This window comes from Triturus cristatus, chromosome 12, assembly GCF_964204655.1.
Source record: "Triturus cristatus chromosome 12, aTriCri1.1, whole genome shotgun sequence".
Lineage (NCBI taxonomy): Eukaryota > Metazoa > Chordata > Amphibia > Caudata > Salamandridae > Triturus > Triturus cristatus.
This window is the reverse complement of record NC_140595.1, coordinates 136,283,868-136,310,160: the sequence shown is the minus strand read 5'-3', so window position 1 is coordinate 136,310,160 and position 26,293 is coordinate 136,283,868. Positions and strand designations below refer to the sequence as shown.

Sequence of the window (26,293 nt, the reverse complement as noted above, 5' to 3'; positions counted from 1 at the left end):
GAGCATGTGTGTTCAAGATACAAGCACTGTTTAGTTCTGTTGACTTCTCCAGTATGGTCCGGCTTCCCTTTTTTTTTTTTTAACTTTGTTTATTAATTTTATACAGGAATAAAAGTGGTTACAGTGCAGCATACATTAATACACATGTAGAATGCTATACATCATTCAGGTACGTTCAGACAATACCAAACCCAAGTGAATGACACCACACGTGGCAGCCGGTATGCATCACCTGCACTAGCATTTACAATGGGCACGTACCTCACCCCCTACCGAGTCCACTCACCCCCTCACAAGGGGCATGCTCATAAGTTGTGTGTTTGCTGGTGTAGCCGTGGCATCCGGAAGGACCCGAAGATACAGGTGTAGCGGTTGCCATATATCTAAGGGTCTCGCCGCGGGCGGCTGTAGTTGCGCATAAGTGTCACTGTTAGTGCTACAATATGTCATACTGCGCAGCCATAAGTTGATCGTTGTTGTACACCTACTATACCAGTTTATGGCCACCTCACGCTTAGCAATAAGCAGTGCAATGGCAGCAAAGCGCCGCTTGGATCTGGAAAGGTCGTGAATGTACCCAAGGAGCGCCATTAGGGGCGTGGGTGTAACTGTAAAGTCCATCATTTTGGGAGGTCCGGCTTCCTCTTTAGTACTATTGCACACAACTTTAATGTTGTTGAATAATGTTTTTAATCAATGTACAATAACAATAAAGGCACATATTATATCAGTTAAAAATGATCTATGATCATTCCTTCTCAAGATGTTTTCAGATGAACTTCTTTCACTTCTGTTGGCCAGCTTCATAAAATGAACAGCCAACGGTAAAAGAGAAAGGGCATTATTAACACACTGAGAGAGATGTTTGCCAGTGCAGACTGTGAACTGAACCACCGCTAAGGATTTGGGAGAATTTGGGAATTGATTTGTTACTGGGGAATCTTGATGGATACAGTTGAGTGGAACCTGATGTCCTCCCCAGCAGTGCTTTCTTCTCGTTCAAATTTTATTCTAGCTCCCTTTAACCAACTACCTTTTTTATGCACAGCATTCTACAAAAACAAGACTTATTCCCACTAAAGAACAAAAGTGATCACAATAAAAACTTGAAACAAAATGGGGATTTACATTGGTGTGGGCAAGAAAATAGGTGGAGCAAGAGGAGGGAGAGGGAGAAAGCATTGGAAAGGCAGTTTGGGAGATATCCCAGGATCAGACGTTTCTTTAAAAACTGAAACAACCATAATTGACAGTATGAGAGGGAAGTGATAAGAAAAAGAATGCATGGAACTCTTGCAGAAAAAAAACAGAAATCACTAATTTGCAAGATCAATGGCAATTTCAATACAAAACATTTAAATATTTGGTTTCTACCAAATGGTAATTGCCTTGAAAGTTTTGGTGAAATGATTTCTCAGGATCCATATTCTACTACTTTGTTTTCATCTAGAAAGTCACTCACAACCCTAGCCACAACTACTCTCAAAAAATAAATTTTGAATCAGGACTAGTTATTCGGGAGTAGTTTACATCTAAGGCAGGACTAAAATATATCTACTCCGACAGCAAGCTTTCAGAATCATGACCAAGAATAGAGCATTTGGAATGAGGGGATACACAAATTAAAGTTCAGCTAACAGTTTTCCTCCTCAAATGCAGCCAACATGCTTGTTGGAGATGGCTAATCGTCAGTGCTTAATTTGAGGCGGTGGTTTCCGGTGCTCAGCACGGGCACTTAATCATCAACACCGGCACCAACACCAGCATTTTTTATGACCACCAGTTAAGGACACATTCATTTATGATAGGCATGGGGAGATTAAGTGGTTTGCCTAGAATCAGAGGATGTTGAGACAACGCCAAAACCCGAACCTGGTTCCCCAGCTCCGAAGTCAGCAGCTCTGTCCATCAGCTATGTCCTCTCCCCACTTTCATGGTTAGTAGTTGGTTCTGTTTTAGGTGGCGCTAACAGGAGAAATGGGCTGGTGCGAGCTGCCTCCTGACGGGAGCCCCGGCACTTATGTTTTTTTACAAATTAACCACTGCTCATTGTTGAAGGTCTTGTCTGTTTCGAGACCACAACTGCAAGAAGAATCTCACCTCTGAAACACAATACTCACTCTCTTCTGTGTCATTTTTGCCACTTCGGTATTATAACAGAGTCCCAAAATACTCAAAAGGTGTCAACCTGATGCTGTTTAAAACAACAAAATATTTATTCCCAAAGTTACAGTATTGAAGGAGTAATCCTCCAACAAGTCAAAATGCTCACTCATGGCAACAGGCAACTGTGGCTTATTTTCAGTGCAGGATAAATTTCGGCCATTATGCCTTGATCACATGTGTATAGAAAGAAGCAGGCACTGCAGCCTAAGGAAGGAGACCTACCTATGTTATTAACTCTCACAACAGTCGAGCTCCTGGCTAAGATGCTCAAAGAAAATTGTGAGCACATTTTGGCAAATTGATGCAATTTCTAAAAATTATCCCAAGGCTGGTAAACCTGCAACTGGATTTGGGAGGGTTGGATGTAGTAGGCACATTACTAATGTACTGCAGTATTTTATGAAAGCACTTTCAAGACCTGTGGGTTTTAAAATATTTTTGTGTAAAATGTACTGTAAACTAGAACAATGTCCACCTTTATTCAAAATTGAAACAGCAATTCATTGGCAGTGTGGAAGGTCTTCTGCATCTTTCTGAGGATGGGTAACAGCTGTGGATGAAAAAAACCAGAAAGTTCTTTATCCCTTCAATCTTAATGCTCAATAAATGCCTAAGTGTCACATTCGGACACTCTCTAATACAACTTTGACCAAAAATCTGACCCATAAGCAGGGCCACTGGAATTATGCTCCTGGGAGGGTCAAATTATGCAGGTTTTATAGTATTGTTTTGTACTTTTTACACTTGTTAACACTGTCTGGGCATTGAGCGTCCCTCATTAGTATGTGCTTAACACCAAAATATAACAATAAGCAACAGAAAGAAGACCAGTCAACCTTTGCAAAAAGTCTTCCACTGCACAGCAACACATATTGCTGCGTTTTTAGTAACTTTTGACCCATTTGAGCTAGAAACAAAAATTGTGGGGGCTTAAAATCTGCAGATTATGCAGCGGATGAATTATGTGGCAAATGCAGCAAATCTATAAAAATCCGATAATTGCCTTGGCCGCAAAATCACATCATTTAAGTGGCCCTGCCCATAATCCACCAAAAAACCTGCCTCTAGTTTGGAGTGTGGTCACTTTTCTAGAAGGATTCATGTCCTGGAAATGTCAACAACTCTTTTGAAGACGTCTCTATTAACAGCTCTGTGATCAATGTCTCCTAAAATATGCATACATCGAACGTTTTGCAACCATAACATAATTTCACAAGGCGTCCTCTCTACCCTACTTTCTGTTCCCTCAGATAACTGGTTATTGGTGGCTGGGATCTTTTGTGGCAGATTAGAGCGCTGCTGTAAATTGGCAGCGCTCATGCCCCAGCAAACTTAGGGTTCCCTTGCTTTATTTAAAGTAGGTGGAAGCACCGGGTTTATACCAGCAAAGCATTAGCTGGCACCATTGGTATGAATCCATGCGCATGGCTGTAGGAAAGTGCCCTTTTTGACATGGTCATCCCCACTTTTTTCCTGGTATTTGATGTGATTTCGGCTGAAAGTGCATTGGGTTCCTGCTAACCAGGTTCCCTGTGCCAGATCGCTTTCCCAAAAACTGTGCATTCGAACGCCAATTGGCAATACCTTTAGCAGTCCCTTTCAGTCCCTAATAAGTGGTACCCGTGGTACCCAGGGCAAAGAGTCCAAAGAGGGACCTTAAGGCATGCAGCACAAATTGTGCCACCCTGAAGAACCTCTCACCAAACACATATAGACTGCCACTGCAGGCTGCGTGTCTTTGGGCAGACAAAATTGAAAACATGACATGGCCCACATCCCTGTGTGCCATGTCCACAGACACTGTATGCTGTATAGGTAAGTTATCACTATGGCAGGCTTTACAGTCCTAAGGCAGGGTGCCCTATACTACATGTGAGAACATCTGCACGAGCAAATACGCCCCTGTGCTGGTCAGCTCTATTGCTACAAGTGCAAATGAACAGGGAAGCCATTTTGAGTACATGCGCTGGACACTGATGGAAACAAGTTCCCCAGCTGCATGATGATTTCACTGAAAATAGGGATTTTTTATATCAGACATCTTGTATTAATAAACTCACATTGATTCCAGTGATGGATTTAGTAGTACATGCACCTACAGGGCACCTTACAGGTGTCCCCTGAAAACCTACCAACCACTGGTGTGCTGACTGACTGGCTTTCGCCAGCCTGCCACCAGACACACGTTTCTTACCCCAAAGGATGAGGGTTTTGGCTCCCAGGAGGCCAGAAACCAAGCCTGCTCAGGCCAAGGTGTTTACACCCCCACCCAAAGGATGACATGCAGATTAGCATTCCAAGGTAGGAGGGCTTCAAAGGGCCTCTCACAGGGGAGGAAGCCAACCCCATTTGCCCAGAGCCATTTGGCACCTGGACTGGCAGGAAAATTAGCTAGTCAGAAAGGTGTGTCCAACCTCAGGCCAGTAACACCCCTAAGGTGGGCTACCCAAAGTGGAAGTGACTTTTCAGAGTTAGCCATTTTGGTGATGGCAAACTTAGGAACTCTGGGACAGGGTTATGCCCACTTCCCACAGGGAGTGATCAGATAGGGGGCGTAGTGACCCCAGGGCTAGGTAGCCCATTGGCTACTACCCTACACTCCCTTAATGCCCCTAAATTCAGTATTTATTCTCTGACATCCAAAGATCAGATCCTGATGACCTACAAAGAAGAAGGACACTCAAGAGCCGCAAAAGCAGAAGACTGAAGAAGAGCAACTGACTTGCCACTAGCTCTGCAGACCTGTCTGCTGTTCCCCGTCGAACCTGCGCCAAAGAAGTCTCGTCCTGCATCTGTCATGCCTCCAAAGCCAGGGAAGATGACCTGCCTGCAATAAAGACTCAAGAACTCCTGTGGAGCAGTGGAATTTCTCCCCTGCATCCTGCAGGCACCCCAAAAAGTACTGTGAGGTCTCTGGAACTGCCAAAACCTGATGCTGCCAAGCACCGCTTCCCTCGTGCCCCCAAGCCCCAGTCGAAGTAGGCCAACAGTGTCAGCGTTGCCCCCAAGCCCTCAGGAGAGAGAGTCTCTTATGAACTCCCCGGTGTCGCCTGAAATCACAGTTCGCAGGTCCTTCTCAACAGCGACTGCTCCCAGACGAAGAAACCCAAAACCTCAAAGACCCTCTGCACCCGGCCGCCCCTGAGGAGAAGAGGACGATCAGTATCCCCACATTCCCAAACATCGCAAGACTAGAACCCTCCTGCTGGCCTCCCAGCGAAAACTTGCAGCTTCTTTTCACATAGACCAATACCCATTGATTGGGTACCAAACGCTGTATTGCACCACTGCACTGGCCTCCGTAGGTGACCTGATGATGCTGCCTCGAACCTGGCCCAATACTCACCTTAAGTCCTGGAGATTGGTCTTGTAAGCTGCTGTGCTGTACTCGTTTTTCTCCAATACGATAAAATGGCAACTGTTTAAACGCAAAAGTATTTCTTTTAAAGAACCTACTTACCTGATTGTTTCAATTCTGGTGCTCAAACATATATAAAGATACGTGTTATTTTTATAAATTGGTGTGGATCTCATTACTGAGTAATGTGCATCATTTGTTGACTATTGTGTGTATTTGCAGATGTCTCACACTCCTCTCTGATAAGCCTAAGGCTGCTCGACCACACTAGCCCCTAGAAGAGCCCCTTGGGATTGCTAGAGCAAGCCCTTTCCACTTATAAGGCAATACCGGACTCTTTGAACACTGTGCCTCTTTTTGGTATAGTATACAAAGAGCCTGCTTCCTACTATGAAGCACGTTTAACACTGGGATGCAAGGTCACAGCAGTGCCTGGCCCTTGCTATTTGCAGCATGGAAACCATCACTATTTTCAAAACCTGGGACAACCTAATGGCCACTTGGTGCATGAAGAAATCTCCCTAGCATATCAGGTTTATTGCTATTTTGTTTTCTGAAAACAAAAATGCACTTTGGAAATTTGTTTTCAGAAAACAAAAAACTTCATTGAGTGGGCGCATCAAATATTGCACCTGCTCAAAAACGTTTAGCACCTTCAATGGCAGTGCCAAGGTGGTAGCTCCACTCAAGGTATAGAGATGGCGTGCACCTGCCTGCAAGCTCTAAATATGGCAAGTGGCCCTTCGCAAATTAAATGGAAGCCATCATCTCTACTGACCCAACAGACTTACAGGACGATTACCAGTCTCAAAATTAGACCTTATCTTTAATATTGATAGAAGTTAAACACTTACATTATCAAGATTTAGTCTAGCCTCCAGTATATATATAGACATTTTAAAAAATCTAGTCATTTGTAGCTGTTAACTTGGTTAATTGATACTTTTTATCTCTAATCTGTTGAATATATTCATTTTCTACTATTTAATTAAGGAATTTCTAAATATATTCCATACCTTGTAGCGACTTTAGAGCCTATTCATAAAGGTACATTTACTTGTGTAGATTTACTCTTATGTACATTTAATACTGTCAGGGAGTAACATAATTATGTTTTGCTGGTCACCATTTTTTAGAGTAAAGTTACTCCTAGGTGCAGACTTTCATGTCTGTGGCCCCTGGTGGACCCTCCTACATCGGTATTTACAAGAGGAAATGTTACTACTCATAACTTCTCACAAATAGGTGGAGATCTCCCTATGATTATGTATAAGGAAAAATAATAAAAGTTAATAATTATTTAAAAATATATGAAATATTTAAAGTAAAACAAAAATGTAACTTATCTGAAAATAATTTCAATTGACCTCAAACTAAAAAATCAAGTGTTATAGTACATTAACGTGGCACATTAAAAATATAATACAAGTTAAATAATAATTTAATTAAAAAAATTTAATGTAATAGAACTTTCAACACCTGATATGGTGTGTTTAATTTTAAATTCAAAATAATTGTATTTATTTAACTTTATTTTATATGGGGTGTTTTTTAAGTCCTCCATTGTTTTCTATCGGAGCGTATTGCAGTACCTGTCAGTGGCCATGTGTGATGCTTGACTTACTCCAAGGTTTGGACTGAAGTATATTTACGATAGTCTTGAGACCTTTTTGACCGCAGTAAATTTAAAAGCTTGTAAAGGGCAATGGGCTTACTCTTTTGAGAGTGGGTGTTTGCATTTACATGCCACTCCCTAAACCCCTTCTTACCCCACCCTAATACTCTTCAATTTAGTTGTGAGTATTTACTACTTTCCTGCCACTTCCCACGTTCCTCACACATTTACCACTAAAATGTATAGTGTGTGGAGATATCAGCAGAGAAATGATAGGAGAGACAGAGGCCTCCACCCGCAGGTTTGTGAATACCATTTTGTTGTGCGTTAGTATTGTTGAAGTACTACAAAATGCAGTTTGTGAACCGGCCCTATGTCTCCAATTATTCATAGTAGGTTAAGTTCCATGTACTAGTGTTGCTTCTGAAATTTAAAAATATCTTTCATATTCACAGTTGTGTTAATAATTCAGGTATTCATTTTAAATGGCAAGATATTAGCAATTTTATTATAACTAAAAAAGATTAGGATTTAAATTGATATGCCCTATCCTACACTGTACTTCAAACTATTTTATCCTGCTCTATTATGTTATATGGACTCCGGAACAAATTCATAAATCTCTACATTCACTAACATGTAGGAGATGTATGGATCCAGATGGTTATTTGCCCCACAATTTTAATAGTAAAAAGGAAAGTTTCCCCATAAGACAATTTTTAGTGTTGCCACAGATGATATAAAAATTGAAAAGGTCTAACGTAATCTTTAAAGGTATAAAAACGAAAACTATTTGATGTAATGATTGTTTTAGGAATTAACTCGATTGCATCTAATTAGAAATTCTCAATTGGTTGGGAAAGGGGATATTCCACTTGGATAGCTTGGTGTGTTCCTTTCTTAATCAATGTTCTCCAATCTACTAACAGTTTCTATTAAATATGCTCTGTGTGCCTTTTATTGTTTTGCTGATCATTTCCTCAGTAAAAATGTTTCAATTTACAAAGAAAGGACCATCCTCTTGTCACATAATTGACAATATGGCACCTTCTTCCTTAAACAAAAATCATCAAACCCAGTGTTGAGACTGTTGGATATCCAGTGCTTAATGTGTACATTTAAGGTGCACCCCAAAGGTAGGATTAGCTTGTTAAGTGCCCAATTACTTGAGCTATCTGGAATTCTAATGCACAGCACACTTATGGTAGACCTCCACTCATTCTAGGGATCCTTTCACTGAACTAGTATAAACCTGCTCCAGGAAGTGATGCAACTGAACTATCACCATCATTGCTAAACCTTTAGCACCTCCCGTTACTGCCCCCAATGACAAATAACTGACATTTGTCTATTCGTAGAAGGTGCAAATATGTAAATCGTTATATTATATGGGGGGTGAAGCTCCTGGGGTTTACGCACAATCGGACAGGTCCCTAGGTATTGATTCATTGGCAAGACAACCAGGTGGTTCGACCCCAATGGTCCACCAGACTGCAAGAAGTAACTGTAGAAAAGACGGGTTGTGCAGAACATATATGATTTGATTCTTGGAATAAATGTCCCGATATCCAAAGGTTATGTGTGTTTTTCTGATTTTATTTCAAGCCACATAACAAAAAACAGCTGACACGTGTTTCACCCATATGGCTGACACGCCAAGGGCTTTTTCAAGGCAAGTATCACAACGACAGTTCCAATCATCATCCTGTGCAGTTCGGCAAACACGGAAAGAAAGTATCTGCGGTCAGTATTGCTACTCTCGAATGCCAGATAAAAAAGTATTGAAGCAAATAGTGCCATATATGGGGCAGTACAGTGGCAGAACCTTTGTAAAAGTTAACTGGTCTACTTTCAGTTCCAAACTGCTGTATTCGGATGTTAAACTGGTCCTACTAAGGTGACATTTTTGCCCAGAAAGCATAATGTGGTATAAAAAGTCAAATAAAATGATCCTGGCACAAACGATACCACAAAATCTGTCTTTTCATTCCTCATAATTTAGTCATTCCTGCTGCATACACCATTTCTCAGTTCCTGAGTAATTCAGTAGCAATAGTTATAAGCAGGACATCTGAAATTATGCTTTTAATAGGCTGCCGCATTTTCTGCATTGCTATGAATTTGCCATACTCACCGCATAGTCCATATTCTTCTGCATAATTTGCAGACTTTAACAAAAAAAACTAGTTCTACCTCAAAAGGATCAAATGTATGGGTGTGTGACATTTGCCTTGGTGTAATTATTCCAAATTTCAGCAAAATTACACGTAATCCTGCGAAATGCAAATCTATGCCTTAATGCTATATTTTAGCGTCAAATCAGTCCTTGTGTCAATTTTTGGTGCAAGAATGCATTTCACACAAAAAAAAACAACAAACAACATAACAACAACATAAAACAAAAGCACCACAACCAACAAACGCTTGCGTTCTGCTCTAGTGCATTTGCAGTAAGTTTTTACCACGAATGTCACATTGTCTGTAAATTTTTACCAAGAATGGTGGGTAATTATGTAATGTGGACTAATGGCATTATTTCTGGAATTTTGTGTATCAGATTAAAGCAAAATTACGTAAATTACGCTGGCAAAATAAAAGTTTCGCCCAGGCCTAACCAACATGATGCCATGTAGTGGCAGGTATTTTGTCGTTCAGGGGCAAGTCACATTTTAGCATGAAGTTAAGACACTGACTGGCTTCTTTTGGTCACAGTGCTAAACAGTGTGCTGTTCTATGTGTGAAATTAGATATTGACCATTACCTCCTCGTCCATCTTCCTCGCCCCAGTCCGTGCTGAGTAAAAACTGCAATCTTGCGTTCAGAAATGGTTCCTTCCTTTGCAGAAATAAAAAATTCTACCACGATGGCCAACTTCCCCTTTCTGTCACTATAAAAAGAAGGAGTCTTCTCCCTAAACTGTCTTTAAAAAAAAATAGATTGCTCTATTTGTATATTGAAACTACGCTAAACGAATCTCAACAGTCATTTGCCCTGTGTATCCTTATCCATTATGGCCTTCCTGAGTGGGCCACAGCCATGGAGTTGATTCACCGTATGATACAGTCTACCATCATTGAAAGAGCTTGTGGTGCTTGAGAACCTCTCCTCCTTAAATTGCCCAGGTGCCCTTTGTGTAGAAGATTGTGGTGATGATGAGCAGGAGCAGTTCAATGGATGTTTGGTTCGAGATTCTGAGCTTACAGAGGTTCTGCAGCATGTCAGAGAAAACCTTGCTTTGCTAGCAGCAATAGAGGAGTCTCAAGAAGAGGACGTCTCAAGTCAATATCACCAGAAATAGCCTGATTCGCTCCCCCTGCAGTCACCAAATTGAAAAGATTGTGATGCATGAGTGAGAAAATGTAGAAAAACAATCATTTTCCAGATTTTTGTCAAGACATCTGATTTAGAAGTTTACCAAACAGTTTCATCTTCTAGTTAAGGTGGTTTCCCTCATGGCGGATCAGTCTTCCCGGGGCATGCTGGTGTCAGATGACGCTTCACCGGCAGATCCAGTGGATAAAAATGGGTAGTCTGCCATTAAAACAGCGTATGCAGCAGTGAATTTTGGGATTACATCTAGGGGCTCATTACGATGTTGGGCGGAAAGTCTCTGCCCGACACCGTCTCAGATTTGGATCCGACTGACATGCCGTCGGCACTTCTGACCGCAGGATTACAATGTGACTGAACACTGTTTGGTTGGATTCCCATTGTTTCCCATGGGACCTTTTGTTTCGCTTGAGAACCGGCTGTAACACAGGCTCCTATGGGGAAATGGAGTGTGTGTGTAAAACCTTGCACCCTGTCGCAAGCACCCCATGGTGTCTGCCATGCAGTGCAAGGTTTTACAGGGCGGTATCATAGGTATCACCTTGGCCAATAACCATAGGCCGTGGGGGCAAGGAGGCCCTGCTAGTGGCCCCAAAAGTCACTTTCCGACAGCCTTTCCGTGTCGGACAGGCTGACGTAGAAAGGCTGTTGGAAAGCAACATCGTAACCCCAATAGCATAAACGCCATCCATAGGGGGTTACAGTGCAGTTCTGACCGACAGAAATGCTCCGTGAGTCGGTCGGAACCGAGTCGGAATGACCGGGTGGTTTACGTTCCGACCGCGAACATCGTCATCGGGCGGTCGGACTGTAAACCGACCGTGTCGCTTGGATGGGCTCCAACGCGGTCGTGAAGATTCTGACTGTTGGGCGGAGGCTTTCCGCCCGAAATCGTAATGAGCCCCCTAGTATTTCTACTAGATATGCAATCCAATCTTTCTAGAAGGGTTCCCAAACTTTGCCTGATAAAATCTAGCAAGGTCGTGACATTTCTGAGACTCTCTCCATAATGGAGCAGTAAGAGAGATTTTTTTGCGGATGTAGCCTTTGATTCATTGGGTGCGGCTGCAGCTTCATATGGTGCAACGATTCCAAGGAAGAGACACCTATGATTGAGATTATGAAATGGCGCAAAGAAATGTGCCTTTTTTTGGGATCTAAAGCTTTTGGTCAGCAATTGGAATTCATGATCAAAAAGTCTTCAGAAGAAAGGCAGTTATTGACACCAATCAGATCCCCTGGAAGGAGCGGAGGCTTAGAGTTCAGAAAAGCATTTTGTTTAGCTACTGTCTCTAGGACTTTTTACCCCTTTTGAGGCAGGGCTCTGGGCTGAGTGCACCTGAAACACAAAACTCTGGTTCATGTCTGCCTCAACCTCTCCTGCACCTCAACTCCTCAAAGTAGGACTATGTTCATGGTGCTCCTGTTCAAAGAGGAGGGTCAAGGAAAAATAAATTTGTGTGTGTGGCAGGAAGAAATTGGAGGCAGATTGGCAGTTGAGGTAATTCAAGAAGGTTTTTTTTATTAGCTTCTCTGACTCCCCAGAGGTTTTATGTTGTACTCCACTTCCAAAAGATCCTCTGTGACGTTCAGCTTTGTCTGAAGAAACTCAAGGACTTCTCTCCACATCTGCCATAACCCCTGTTCCACATGCAGAGGGAAAGCAGACATGTTATTCCATCCTATTCTTAGTTCAGAAACTATCGGGGACTTTCAGGCCAGTGTTGGGTCTCACGTGAGTGACCGGTTTATTCCCTATCAGAGATTCAAAATGTTGACTCTGAATGCAATTCCACCTCTTTTGAAAAAGGACGATTTCTTAACCTCCATAGATCCAAAGAACGGCTAATTGTACTTCCTAATTTACAGAAGGTTAAAAAGATTCTCGTGTTTCTGCTTAGATTACAGTTTTGGTCTTGCAACAGCTCCAAGGTCACATAGGAACTGGCACCTGTGGTGGGAAGAAAGCATGCAGAAGAATACTAAGATTATTCCCTTACTTATATGATTGGTTGGCTACTTTTTATTCTTTATCTAAAGCATCAGAACATTTCCAGAAGACCTTCCATGCTCTATCCATGTTGGGTTTCCTAGTGAACCGGGAGAAATCCAGTCTAGTCCAATCAAAGACAATGCAGTTTATTGGGATTTATTTGAAAACATCAGTAGGAAAGATTTTTCTACCCAACCACAGAAAAAAGAAGCTTCAATGTCATCTATTATTCTTGCTAGCAAAACTACAGGCTCCAGTCAGGGAATGGCTTGTAGTTCAAAGGGACATGAACTCTACAGTATCAATCGTTCCTTGGGCTCGTCCTCCCTGGTTTGTCACCTGTTGCGATTTTAGGCACCGATGACACAGGTAACACAGGATCCATAATGGCGGTTTCAAAAAGATTCACTGAGCAAGAGATCTTCCGTTCTTCCCTTCTTTCCCGGACTAATTACTATGGTTACCGGTGGAGGGGTTCAGGATGACCCATTAGATCCACCACGTTCAGGAGAGATCAACTCTGTTGCAGGTTTGGATGTCTTCAAACTGGGAAGAGTTAGAGGCAGCGCATTTAGCACTGGTTCATTTTGTGCTGATGATTCTCAATCAGCCAATTCTAATTTGTGCAGAGAGTCAGGAGGTCAAGAGCTATCTTCAAACCCGGGGGAGAGGACCTTCGGTCCTAGCTCAGCTAATCCGGGTTATTTGTCTTTGCACAGAGCAGCACGTTTTCCTGGGTGAGAGAACTTTCTTGCATACAATCTAGGGCAGTCGTTTCCCTCACCAATATTGATGGTTCTGCATCCAACGGTTTTCCATCTGTTAACTTGAAAGATTGGAAATCTTTGGCTGGACCTCTTTGCCACCAAGGAGACTTGCCAAGTTCCAAATGTTTGCAGTTTTTTCCAGCCCCAAGGGTTTGAGCAGTAGCTTCATTTCAGAGACCGAGGCCCTGGGCTCTTCTTCTATATACATTTGCCCCCATTTCTTCGATTTCCAGGGTAATCCGGAAGATATCAGATCAGGGTCAGATTTTGCTACTTGTTCTGTTCTGGCCGGGGGGAAATGGTTCCCTCTTCTTTTGCAACCACCAGTAGCTCCCCGTTTGCCTCTTCCTCTGGAGCAGTCACTTCTGTTTGCTCCAATCCTCCACAAATCATCTCTGGGGATGCTTCACCTGGCAACTTGTAACTGGAGAGGTTAAAACTTCAAACTCTGGGTTGTTCTGAATAAACTGCTTGCGCAATTTGGCAGCCCAGTCTACCTGCTACCTTTAAGGGTTATGCTAGGCACTGGAGGTCTTTTGCTACTTGGGGTATTTCAAAGTCCATCTCCCCTATTGTGTGTGGCCTGACGAGGATTCATGAATTAACACAGGATGTGTTTAGTTTGGGATTCATAGTTTCAACACTTTACAGTCAATAGACAGCTAACAGAACCGTGAGGAAAAACAAAGTAGAGATATTAGATCCAGTGGAATCCAGACTGTTAAGAGATTATTCTCGTAAACACCAAGTATTTTATTGACCTGTTCCTACATGGGATCTTCCATTTGTATTTAGAGCTTTGCAATTTCCGCCTTTTGAAACATTACGCTCAGTAGATCACAAGTTTCTCTCTTATAAGGTCTCTCTCCAGGTTGCTATTTGTTCAGGGTGAAAAATTGGGGAATTAGTGGCATTGCTTTGTTTTGACCCTTTTCTTTGTTGCTTTACAGACAAGGTTATCTTGAGACTGACGCCTTCTATTGTGCCTGAAGTTCCATCAGACTTCCATGTGTCCCAAAATGTGGTTCTTCTGGTTTATTTCCCAAGTCCTTCCATTCCTGAAGAAGACAAGTTATACATTCTATATTTATATACAGCGCTACCTGTTTAAGTTTCACGGTCAGCATCTTTCTGGGAGGGGCGGTATCTTTCTGTTACATTTGCCTTGTCTGGCCAGGGATCACAGTCTGCTTCTGCTGCAAATAGTAGGTGGCTAAAGCAATCTCCTGTCCTGGCTTATGAGAAGTCTGGGATGTCTTTATCAGGTCCAGTCTAGGGGAGGTCGTCAAGAGGTGTGTTGACTTCCCAGGCTACGTTGAAGAGAGCTTCCATCAAGGATATCTGTAGGGTACCCACTTTGGCCTCATTCAAACATTTATGAACCATTTTAGGTTGAACGTAGGAGGAGGGTTTTCAACGGTTTTTGGTGCGATGATATGGTCCACCTCATTTGTAAATAAATGTGCACCTTGTATTTTATTTGGTTATTTGTGTATTATTCTAGGTGCATAGTAGCCATGTTACCCATTATAAACATAAATATTACTCAGTGTATAAAACATGATGGTGCACCATGTCTGGTGGACACTTCCAGGTGGAGTGACTCATAAGATACTAGGCCTGGGCTAAAAATCCATTCCGCTCGCGGAAATTGCGATAATTTGACATTTTCGCGTTCCGTGGAGAGCGCGAAAATGTCATAATTTCCGCAATCTGCATTTTACCGGAAATTTTTTGCTTGCTCGCGCTGTAAAATAATACATTCTTGCGTGCGCCCGATCGCCTTACCTGAATCCCCGCGTTCGCCGACAAGTTTTCCCGATCCGGTCGCGTTCTCCACGAGATGTTGGATTGTTGGTAGCCATTTGCGCTGTCTCGCGACAGTTCGCGCCCGCAGTAACATCATTCGTCGCGCGATCACGTCTTTCTTCTCGCGATCATGCACCGCGAGACAAGTGAAAACAAGATGGCCGCGCCCGCGAGCAACCGCATGGGTAAGTTGGCGAGCCGCGACCACGCAGAACATACCGCGAACGGGCGGGAAAAAAACTTCTGCATCTTCGCGATATTTCCGCGTGTTTGCGGAGATTTTTAACATTTTCGCGATAATTTGCAAAAGTGAATTTCGCAACTTCCGCCCACCTCTATAAGATACATAGAAATGTGGGTTTCGTTATCTTCACTTTCATGGTGTGAGACGGTTTGCCTCACCTGTCTCCATTGGCGGACTTACCTTACTTCTTGTTTCCAGGACCAGCACTTGCCACCTGCAATTTTGTAGTGCTATTGGCTGCTGCAGGTGCATTTCGTCATAGCTGCTGTACTGAATCTGGTACAGTAGGGACACTTCTCAGCAGGACTGTGGTACTGAATCCGGTTCTGTGAAATATCAACATTGCAGCCCTCTCAACTGATATCATTTTAATGAATGGACGTATCTCAGTGCTGTAGATGAGTGCCGGCACTTTTGTGATATTTAAGGTGTAATTAAAGGTTGGCTCGCGCACGGCAGAGCTGATTTCATAACTTGATAACCTATGTTGAGCGCTTCAGTCGATTTAAGTCTGTTGCCATTTCTATTGGCCAATTTACTGGTACTCAAGTCATGACCTTAAAAGAAGGAAGGACTTTGTTGGTCGTGCCGGGAGTAGAGCTCTTAGCCTGTGATCACCTCAGGTGTCTGCATTGACGGTTATATCGCTGAGCCTCCCTGCAAACATGAAGGCACAGTATTAGCATTTCTCAGCAGGGCTTTTTACTTGTAAATATTGACAGTACTACAGTCCTCCACAGCGCTGCGACACCCTCAGTGAGTGGACAGTGTCTGCATCTCTTACCGGGGCAGCAACACCTTAGGCAAAAAAGCACTAGCACTTCTCACCAGGGCGGCCAGCCCTTATACAGAACAGTACCAGCAGTTCTCACCAGCACTGCCACCCCTCAAACAGTACTGTACCAGCACTTCTCACCAGGGCTACCACACCTTAAACAGGACATTACCAGCACTTCTCACCAGGACTGACACTTCTTACACAGAAAAGCACCAGCACAGCACTTCCCACCACGGCTGCCAGGCCTTATACAGAACAGTCCCGGCACATCTTACTAGGGCTGCCACACGTTATAAAGTACAGTGCCGGCACTTCTCACCAGAGCTGCCACGCCTTATAAAGAACAGTCCCGGCACTTCTCACTGGGGCTGCCACACCTTAGAACGGTACCGGTCTTTCCCTTCAATGTCTGCCACCCCGCATATACTTAACATTTAGCCTTATCGAGGTCAGAGCAATTTTGTCAAGGTGGGGATGGGAAAGGTACACTGTCAAAATTACTTGGGGTGTCTGAAAATGAATTTCTTTTTCCCCAACCCAGGGACTTATATAAGACACATAACCTGCCATCCAAAGACCAAACTCAGTCTAATGGCACCACCACACCAGATAACGTAGTCACCCAGAAGGGGCAGGAATGTGTGGCTTGAGAGGAACGCTTCACCCATGGCTGCAACAGAAAGGTTGTGGAGAACTGGGCAAAGAAACTCAACTGTTTTTGTTTTGGTTTGAGTGGACTTAGTGAATGGTGTGTGCTAAGGCTTGAGCAGTTATAGTTGGTGTGTGTTTACTTGCTTTGCTCTGCCCCATGGCATTTCCCTTGGTCACTGGGATGGACAACATATAACTGGGGATTGGCTCAGCTGTGCTCCCAGCTAAATATTCCAGACACTGCCACTGGCACTCTTACATGTAACAGCAATGGCAACAACTTCTGTAGGATAATTATATGGTCGTTGGACCTAGGAATACCAACCAACAAAACACCATCTCAGCATCACCCGAGTATCATTCCACATCACCTACGCACCAGCACACCGCCACCTCAGCACCACCTCAGCATCCCTAAGCACCACCTCACCATCACTAAGCACCACCTCAGCATCACTCAGCACCGTCTAAGCATCACTCAGCACCACCTGAGTATCATTCAGCATCACCTAAGCATCACCTCCGCACCAGCACACTGCCACCTCAGCATCACTCAGCACCATCTAAGTATCATTCAGCATCACCTGAGCATCACCTCTGCACCAGCACACCGTCACCTCAGCCTCACTCAGCACCACCTCAGCATCACTCAGCAACACCTGAGTATCATTCAGCATCAACTGAGCATCACCTCTGCACCAGCACACCGCCACCTCAGCACCACCTTAGCATCACTCAGCACCACCTCAGCATCACTAAGCACCACCTCAGCATCACTCAGCACCACCTTAGCATCACTCAGCACCACCTTAGCATCACTCAGCACCACCTCAACATCTCTCAGCACCACAGCATCACTCAGCACCACTTCGGCATCACTCAGAACCACCTGAATATCATTCAGCATCACCTCCACACCTGCACACCGCCACCTCAGCACCACCGCATCACTCAGCACCACCTCAGCATCACTAAGCACCACCTCAGCATCACTAAGCACCACCTTAGCATCACTCCGCACCACCTCAACATCACTCAGCACCACAGCATCACTCAGCACCACTTCGGCATCACTCAGAACCACCCGAATATCATTCAGCATCACCTCCACACCAGCACACCGCCACCTCAGCACCACCGCATCACTCAGCACCACCTCAGAATCCCTTAGCACCACAGCATCACTCAACACCACCTCAGCATCACTCAGCAACACCTATCATTCAGCATCACCTGAGCATCACCTCCGCACCAGCACACCGCCACCTCAGCACCACCTCACCATCACTCAGCACCACCTCAGTACCACTTAGCACCACCTCAGCATCACTCAGCACCACCTCAGCATCACTCAGCACCACCTCAGTATCATTCAGCACCAGTTAAGCATCACTCAGCACCAACTCAGTATCACTTAGCACCACCTAAGCATCACTCAGCACCACCTGAGTATCATTCAGCATCACCTGAGCATCACCACCGCACCAGCACACCACCACCTCATAATCACTCAGCAACACAGCATCACTCAGCACCACTGAGCACCACAGCATCACTCAGCACCACCTCAGCACCACTGAGCACCACAGCATCACTCAGCACCACAGCATCACTCAGCACCACCTCAGCATCCCTTAGTACCACAGCATCACTCAGCACCACCTCAGCATCACCTGAGTATCATTCAGCATCACCTGAGCATCACCTACCCACCAGCACCTCAGCACCACCTCTGAATCTGGAATCTGCTGACTGTGTTGTAATTCAGGGACTAGTTCCCAACCTCCACCTTCGGATTGTTTATGTCAGCCTCCTGCATTAAAAAAGCTATAACAATGCATTAAAACAGGCATCACAAGCATCCATCTTGTGAAACAATGTGGGTTAAAGGCAGGTTATAGTTCAAGATCGCAACAGAATGGGATGGGATATTGGGTACTAAGGGGCCGATTTACAAGCCCCTAGCGACACTTTTGTGCCACTGTGGCGTCACTTTTGTGACGCAGAGGCGGCATAAAAAATGCGGCCAACTTACAACGTGATGCATCTAAGGAGATGCGTTCTGTTGTAGAGCCCTGCATCACATTATACCTGCGTCATAATGTATGCAGGGTGGGCATTTCCTCGCAAAAAAGCCTCGTAGAAGGGACGCAGTGCAATCTTCTAGATTTCACTGCGTCACTTCTAAGACGCCACTGCGTCAAAACCAGGCGTAAGGAGTGACGCAGAGTAGTGCGAATAGGCCTCAAAATGCATTGCTGGAGTTACGTCGTGCTTGCGACACGACTCCAGCAATGTGTGACTTTTGCCCCAAAAGATCCGTCAGAATCTCTGACGCATCTGTCAATCCTTGCGCCGTATTGTAAATACGGCGCATCCATGGTGGCGCAAGGGTTTCTCAGGGTGGCGCAGGGAAAGTGACGCATCTCTACAGATGCGTCACTTTATTGTAACCTGCCCCTAAGAATTTCCATTTGGATATGCACATTTTATTAACTTTACTCCCAGGTAGCAGAAAGAAAGCAGGAATAAACAAATTGGCCCCATTTTCATTTAAAAGCCATCGCCAAAACAGTATTGTTTTTAAGGGTCTCTAATACATGTGCCAACCTCAAGGGCTCAACCACGGGTGCCTTTTTTTTGTTTTTCAAAGAGATTTCTGCTAAAATTATAAATTACAAACAGATACATTCAGGGATTAATAAACAAGCCTTACAAAAATCTGGAATGCCGATCCCAGCAATGCTACTTATCCGTAACCCTATGAAAGTTTCAAAAAACAACAACTCTGCCGTAGCTTTTTTCTCTCTCCAGTTTTAAATAGTTACAGATCTCTCCCTGTTAAAAGATCTTGGACTTGAAAAAAAAACATGAAGTGTGTAAGTGGAGGGTGGGGCCGGCGGAGTCAGCACGCTCCTCCCTGGGCCTGGCCGGGATATGTGAGCTGGAGTGGGAGCTGCGGGCACAGTGACAGCCAGCGGCACCGACGAGCACAGCCAGCCAGCCTGCTGCTCTCACCAGACCCCGCACGGACACCGAGCGAGCCTCTCCCTCCCTGCCGCCATGGAGACCCCCGGCCAGAAGCGCAGCGGCCGCGGCGGCGTCGCCACCCCGCTCTCGCCCACCCGCATCACGCGCCTGCAGGAGAAGGAGGACCTGCAGGAGCTCAACGACCGGCTCGCCGTCTACATCGACAAGGTGCGCTCGCTCGAGAACGAGAACGCCGGACTGCGCCTGCGCATCACCGAGTCCGAGGAGGTGGTGAACCGCGAGGTGACGGGCATCAAGTCGGCCTACGAGGGGGAGCTGTCGGACGCGCGCAAGACCCTCGACTCCGTGGCCAAGGAGCGCGCGCGCCTGCAGCTCGAGCTCAGCAAGGTGCGCGAGGACTACAAGGAGTTAAAGGCCAGGTAAGGCGACGGCCGCGCTCGCGAGGGCTTCTGCTTTATATAGCCCCCTCCCCTTTTTATCCACCCCTGAAAGATGAAAGGCTGAAGCATGGGAGTCAGGACTCGAGTTTGCGAGATATACTGATATTTTTTTATTTATTTTTTTGGTTTTTGAGGAGTCATTACTCGTAAGAGTCATTTTATAGCTAATAATGTTAACAAAATAATATTTTTAATTAGCAGTACTAATAATGCCACGTCTTATACATGTCATGGAGAAATGGTAGACAGCACACTTACAATGTTAACCAAACAGCAATAGCTGCCATTCTTTAAAAAAATCTAAAAGGGTTTTCATATTCTCGCTTTTGGAATGATGAAAGTCTGAGTCATCTCTGACACGCGGGAGGATGAATGAATGAGGCGTCGCACGCTTCGGGCTTCTCACACACTGGTATTTTCGAGAACGCATTACTCTACTGCGCCATTTTTCTAGATTAAAGAAGACTAATAAGTGATAATAATTATAAGAAATAATATTCCTAATCATTAGGGCTGACTCATATCGTTCACATATTATGGCATATACCACACCCTCGTTGTCTGTTAACCAACAGCCAAAGCTGCCCTTCATAAAAAAAGATCAATGGTTTATGTTTTATTGACTTTGAAATGATGAAAGGGTGGGTCTCGGTTTGCAGAGAGTTCTCTGCAGCAGGTGCATCAACTGACGGAGCTATCTAACTTTCCATTTTGTGGTTCATATTAAAAACTCCCTGCCTGCTAAATGGTCATCGGAGGTGTAAGAGAAACTCCAAAAGACAACATTTTAAAAAATTGCACGATATAATTAATTATAGTCTATAGACCACCCCTGGATGTAGCTTTAGCGGGCTGGTGCTTCCTGTCACTTACACGTGCTAGAAATAAAATCCCGCCGTCCTGGTCACCAGAGCGAATCCTGACAGGAGACGATTCTGAAGCAGTCGCGCTCCACAATACGCGGGGTCACCCACTCACTACTGCGCCCCGTTTTAAAGTTTCTGGGCGATTCATTGCTTTTTTCTCCAGGACCACGAAAGACCCGTGTATGACGACCTTTCGGGAATACTGTATTAGCATTCGGCAGTTTATGGGGCGCGATTTACCGACATTAGTAGGATCGAGGCCGGGGCGTGACTCGACGGGATGCCAACTCATGCCATCCCAAGCATCTCGTTTTCAGCGGCGAGTGTTCAGCTCGCTGAGCGATCCTACCGGATGCACCTCAGATCCGTGACTTTGTTTTTTGATGCACTCTAGTAACCTCCTGTTCTGTGCGCCCCATTCATTTTCTTTAAGAAAAATATGACAATATTTTTTTACAGGAATACTTTAGTTTGTGTATTTGAATAACACCATTAGCACGACCATAAACCTAATATGGAAATCTGTGAAAGGGCCGCCTCTCTCGGAGAAACAGCCAAGTAAGTTACACGTCGCGTTGTTGTACGAGACGTCGCAGACGCTGACATTTCTCGTGCGTGAGACGGTTTACGTTCACACTTCTGTGAAGTTGTGTTGTGAAGGAAGGTTCCGTTAAAAGTGGCGTGGTCCGACACCGTCGCCACCCAAAAAAAGTGATGGGTGGTATGCTTGAATTAGTCACAGCCGCTTGTATTCACAACTCCCCACATTCCAATCCAGCGATTTTTAGCTCGTTTGTGCCAGTTCTGGCAGGGAAAAAACCCATATGCAAGACACTGTTCTGACATCTGTGTAGAACAAATAGACGAACAATTTGTCTTGAGCAAAAATGTGCCCAGCCACGTCTGCATGTTCCCTAATTTCGAGGTGACTGGTATACATACGTCCAGGCCTTCATTCAGTCGATGCAGTGTGAATGGCCGCGAGGAATGAGTCTTTTTCAGTGCTCAAAGAGTAAGCAGTCAGAGAGCACAGCATTCCAAGCTCTTTTGTATGTATTTTAGTGTTTATATTATGGCAACGTGTCACTACTTGGCATCTTGGTAGCACTTCGCATTCCTAAAGCGGCTAAAAAAGAAGGTAGGAACTATAGCCGCGTTACAGTGCTGCCGGCTAGGGTTACTGTAGTTCAGTCAGATAGTCAGGTGAGGTTAGGGGTCATCACACAATTCGGCGAAGGGCACACAAGAAGTCTGGATTGGTAGGGTTAAGCGGTTAGACCTGTGGTTTCTGAGTTTTGGGATAGATTTGTGGAGAAAGAAAAGGCCGAAAAAGGAACGCAAATGCTTGTTACACCTTTTACCCAGAGGGTTTCTGTAAGCTTTGCAGACTGTGGGGGAGACGGCACAGACACCAGGGGATATTTTTAGCACCTCGCCTGAGCCTGCCTTGGGCTGTATTACATGTGAACATTCACAGCGGGAGTTCTTCCTTAACCTCCCAGGACTGCTGGGCTACATACCTCAAATATGTCACTACTTGGTAAATACAAAAAAAAAGTGCGAATTTCTTTCTCCCGTCCACAAACAACCCGAAGCATTAACAACACATTATACATTTTTCTTAATTTAATTTTTCGAGATTATGCAAATGGTTTAAGGGGTGGAGATTTTAGCTCAGGTTTGTCATCCAAAATGTTCAAGAATCGAGGGAGGCGGCGATTACGAAATACCTCCCCCGCCTATTCTGGAGGCCTGTGGTTAAAGGGGCAGGCCCATGACGTGCTTCTGTCTGGCTTCTCCTTAGTGGACACACATCAGTTTTAAAAAACTCATTTTTTCCCCCACACGCGTTCATTTTCCGCTTAGCGATGCCACAAAATCCTGCTATCCACTCTCCTTCCTTAACCTCACTGAGACACATTTTCCAGCTTCCACGACCATCACGATAGGTTATTTTTGTATGTAGAGTTTGTCGCTACACTCTTGAGGCTTCTTACTGCTGTAAATAGGTGAGGTCACTGTTCCTCAGTTCAGTCACATTCATTTGAAGGATCTGGGGGGCGAGGGGGGTGATATTGCAGGAGTCGGATGCTTTGGGATACCAACCTGTGACTCTTAGATTGCCCAAATATATGCCTCTTTTCTGAAATAAGCAACTTACTTCAAAGTTACGTCTATCAGCCAGTTGCACCAGTTGGGCAATCCCAAAGAAATTAACCCAGAAATTAAACCGTACAAGAATCCCACCCAATCCCACTCTTCTGCAAACACCCATACTGTGGACAATGTCTCCTCCTGTCCCCCTAGCTGTTTATTTCACCTCTTCTACGGCAACCTAATTTGATAACATAATTATTGTATTCATGTTGCTTCCCCAAAATGTTGGTGTATTCTGATTCTCTTGGATTTCCAATCCTCTGTGTTCAGAAAAAACTGGTTATGAAGAGGAAATTGCCATAGTCCTGTCTTGAGAGGCCTAAGGTGAACTTTGACCTTGCAATCCTACTGTAGGATAAAATGTATAGAGCAAAAATAGGAGTCTCAATTGAAATGGACATTGTTGTCCATGCCATTCACATGGGAATCGAAGAGTCAGTCAATTCTTCAAAGTGTTGGCAAGCAATTTTATACAAGCGATGAGCAAAGGTTTACACCCGAGAATGTCTCGCTAGCAGTGTACAGAGATTTTGGAGTGTTTAAAGATGTTAGGAAAGCCTCTGCTTTTAGAGGGTTAGATTTGAGGTGAAGTAGAGTCAATAGAGTATTAGCTGGATAAAAGATGTTTTAGGTGTGGACATCATGAGCTCTCAAAAAGCACACATTGGCTTAGTAGCACTGAAGCCAGTTACTTTGTGTGTGGACATGCTCCTTGTTAAAGGAAGGAATGACACTACTCACAGGAAGATAGCCAATGGCTGTAGTGGGCGGGAGAAAAATGTGAATGGCACAATATCAGATCAATGGATGAAGAGAGCCAGATGAAAACCCCTTTAAGAATAATATAGTATATTCGTTTTCTAAAATTAAAAGGTCTTGGCTAACGTCCGACCTAAAAAGTGAACTAGTTGGGTCGCGTGTCAAGGATAAAGAGAAGGGAGATATGATAAAGGTTTTAATGTAATAGATTTTCTATTTTTTATGATACATTAAGCTGTTCATTTACAAAGCCTGACCAGTCTTTAAGACTAGTAGAGTAGCTAGTGGTTATTTGTGATAAAAAATATTTCCTCTCATTAAACCATCGTTGGGATTCCGAGGTGGAGGGGAATACGATCATTGGTCCTTTTCAGTGCCAACAGTCACCGTTACATAGTCCTTCACCCACAACATTACAGCTAACCAAACTTAGGCCCTTATTACGATGGCGGTCAGTCGTACCGCCAACTGCCATAGTTTTGGGTAGGTGACCGTCCAACAACGTGTCGGTGGTCCCACCTGCCCAATTAGGTTAAGACCACCATGCAGGAAAAGGGCCGCAGCATAAGCTACAGTAGAAAAAGGCACTTTGTGCACATCCATGGGACATGGTGCATGCATGTGTGGAGGGGCCCTACATGTCCCTGCTTGGGACCCCCAAAGTTCATTTCCCTCTGCCTGTTCAAACAGGCTGTTGGAAAGGGATGTCTCAATCCCTATGGCGTTGCCTGCACAGGCACCAACTCCATTGTAGGGTTAGGAATCCAACCAGCGCCCGTATGGGATCTTTGATCCAGTCGGAGGCGGTGGTCCTACCCCCAGATCTATGCCTTCCGACCGGCTGCATTGTAATGTAGCAGTCGGACCGATGCCCTGGATGATGGGCGGACCACCACCGATGGGCTGTCGGTGGCAGTACATCCTTCATCGTAATGAGGGCCAAAGAGTGCATAGCTGAGTACTAGACCTTGGCCAGTAACAGCACCGAGTAGTTCTTCTATATGCAAACAATCAACAATATTCATTGTAGGAGGGTGTCTATGGTCCTTCTTCTCTTTCATTAAAACAAGCAACCTAAGTAGTCTCTTTTAAGTTGCTGCAGCTTGAGGCATTCAAAGTGGTCTCATCTGGGGAGAACAACCTATGGGTGTTATCAAAAAAATGAATGAATGAATAATAACTTAAGGTGACCACCATATTTGACAAGGTCTCAAATGTTACCATCCTTACATCACCCCCGCTCATGCAGTGGTGGGTGCTCTGCTAAAGGCGGAGTAGCGTTGCCCCCCTGCTTTTAAGCAGCGTTACTACAGGAAACAAAATAATAACTCTAAGTTATTATCATTTTCTTTTTTCCTTGTTGCGGCACCTTTGCGGGTCGGATAGGACAGGGGAGGCGAGGAGTGGTTTGCACTCCCTAACGTGCGCATGAATGTTAGACCGTTCCTCCGGGTCGGCCAAACATTCATGCACACTTTGCATGTTCTCCATGCAGGCTGCATTACAGCCTGCATGGAGAACATGCACAGTTTCCCATTCTCTGGCTGAGCGCTGATCCGCGGCTCTCAGACCAATCACAACAATACATTGCAGCCCTGTGATTGGATAGTGCAGCGTTGTGATTGGCTACCGAGAGGCTAGGAGCGGGTGCATCCTGCTTCCTACCCTGGAAGCAGGGAAGAAGATGAACCGAGAGAAGGCTGCGGCAGTGACGGCAGGAGGCAGCGTCAGACAGGTAAGTGTGTATTTGTAAAAAAAAAAAATCCCCTCCTATCCCGCGACCCGCCCCCCCAACATCTTCAAATACCAGCCACCACTGAGCTCAAGGCATAAAACGATTGGCCCAAATGGTATTTTTATGCTCCCCGGCGCCTCAATGACTTTAGCGAAGGAAGGTAACATGAAAGTCAGGACACTGGAATTAGAATAACGCTGCAGTGGGGAAGCCTAAAAAAGAAACGCCACCCTGCTTCAAACTTACAACCCTGCTTGAAAAATTGGGAAGGGTCATTCATTCTTCCAAATAAGGCCTTCCTGCTGGGCGCCTCTTGTAGACCCAGCTGCTGACTGTCAGAGTTTTGTGGTATTTGAGAATCTTGGAAAAAATGGAACATTTTGAATAAGCTAAAGGGTGACTACTTTATATCGGAGCGCACATCCCATAGCACAAATCAAATTTCCTGCCTGGACTTGCTCATTTGGGTGACTGTTGATTTTAACTTATATAAATATTGAAAATGTTCTTATGTATCCTAACCCATGCAACTGTTCTTTTTTTAAACTGCTTCTATGCAGTAGCAACTGTAAACATTAGACGTTGCTGTTACTCAGTTCGGTCATATTCATTCAGTAAGTGTAACTAAAGTGCT

General features: G+C 44.5%; 1 protein-coding gene across 1 annotated transcript in view; it reads left to right on the top strand.

Moving 5' to 3' along the window:
• Window positions 1–19,657: 19,657 nt before the first annotated feature.
• Window positions 19,658–26,293, top strand: part of LMNA (lamin A/C) — a 144,473-nt gene continuing 137,837 nt past the window's right edge. Inside the window, exon 1 of the mRNA XM_085639248.1 lies at window positions 19,658–20,121. Coding sequence (XP_085495374.1) covers window positions 19,775–20,121 — 347 coding nt within the window. The 5' untranslated portion in view covers window positions 19,658–19,774. The remainder of the gene's footprint in view (window positions 20,122–26,293) is intronic.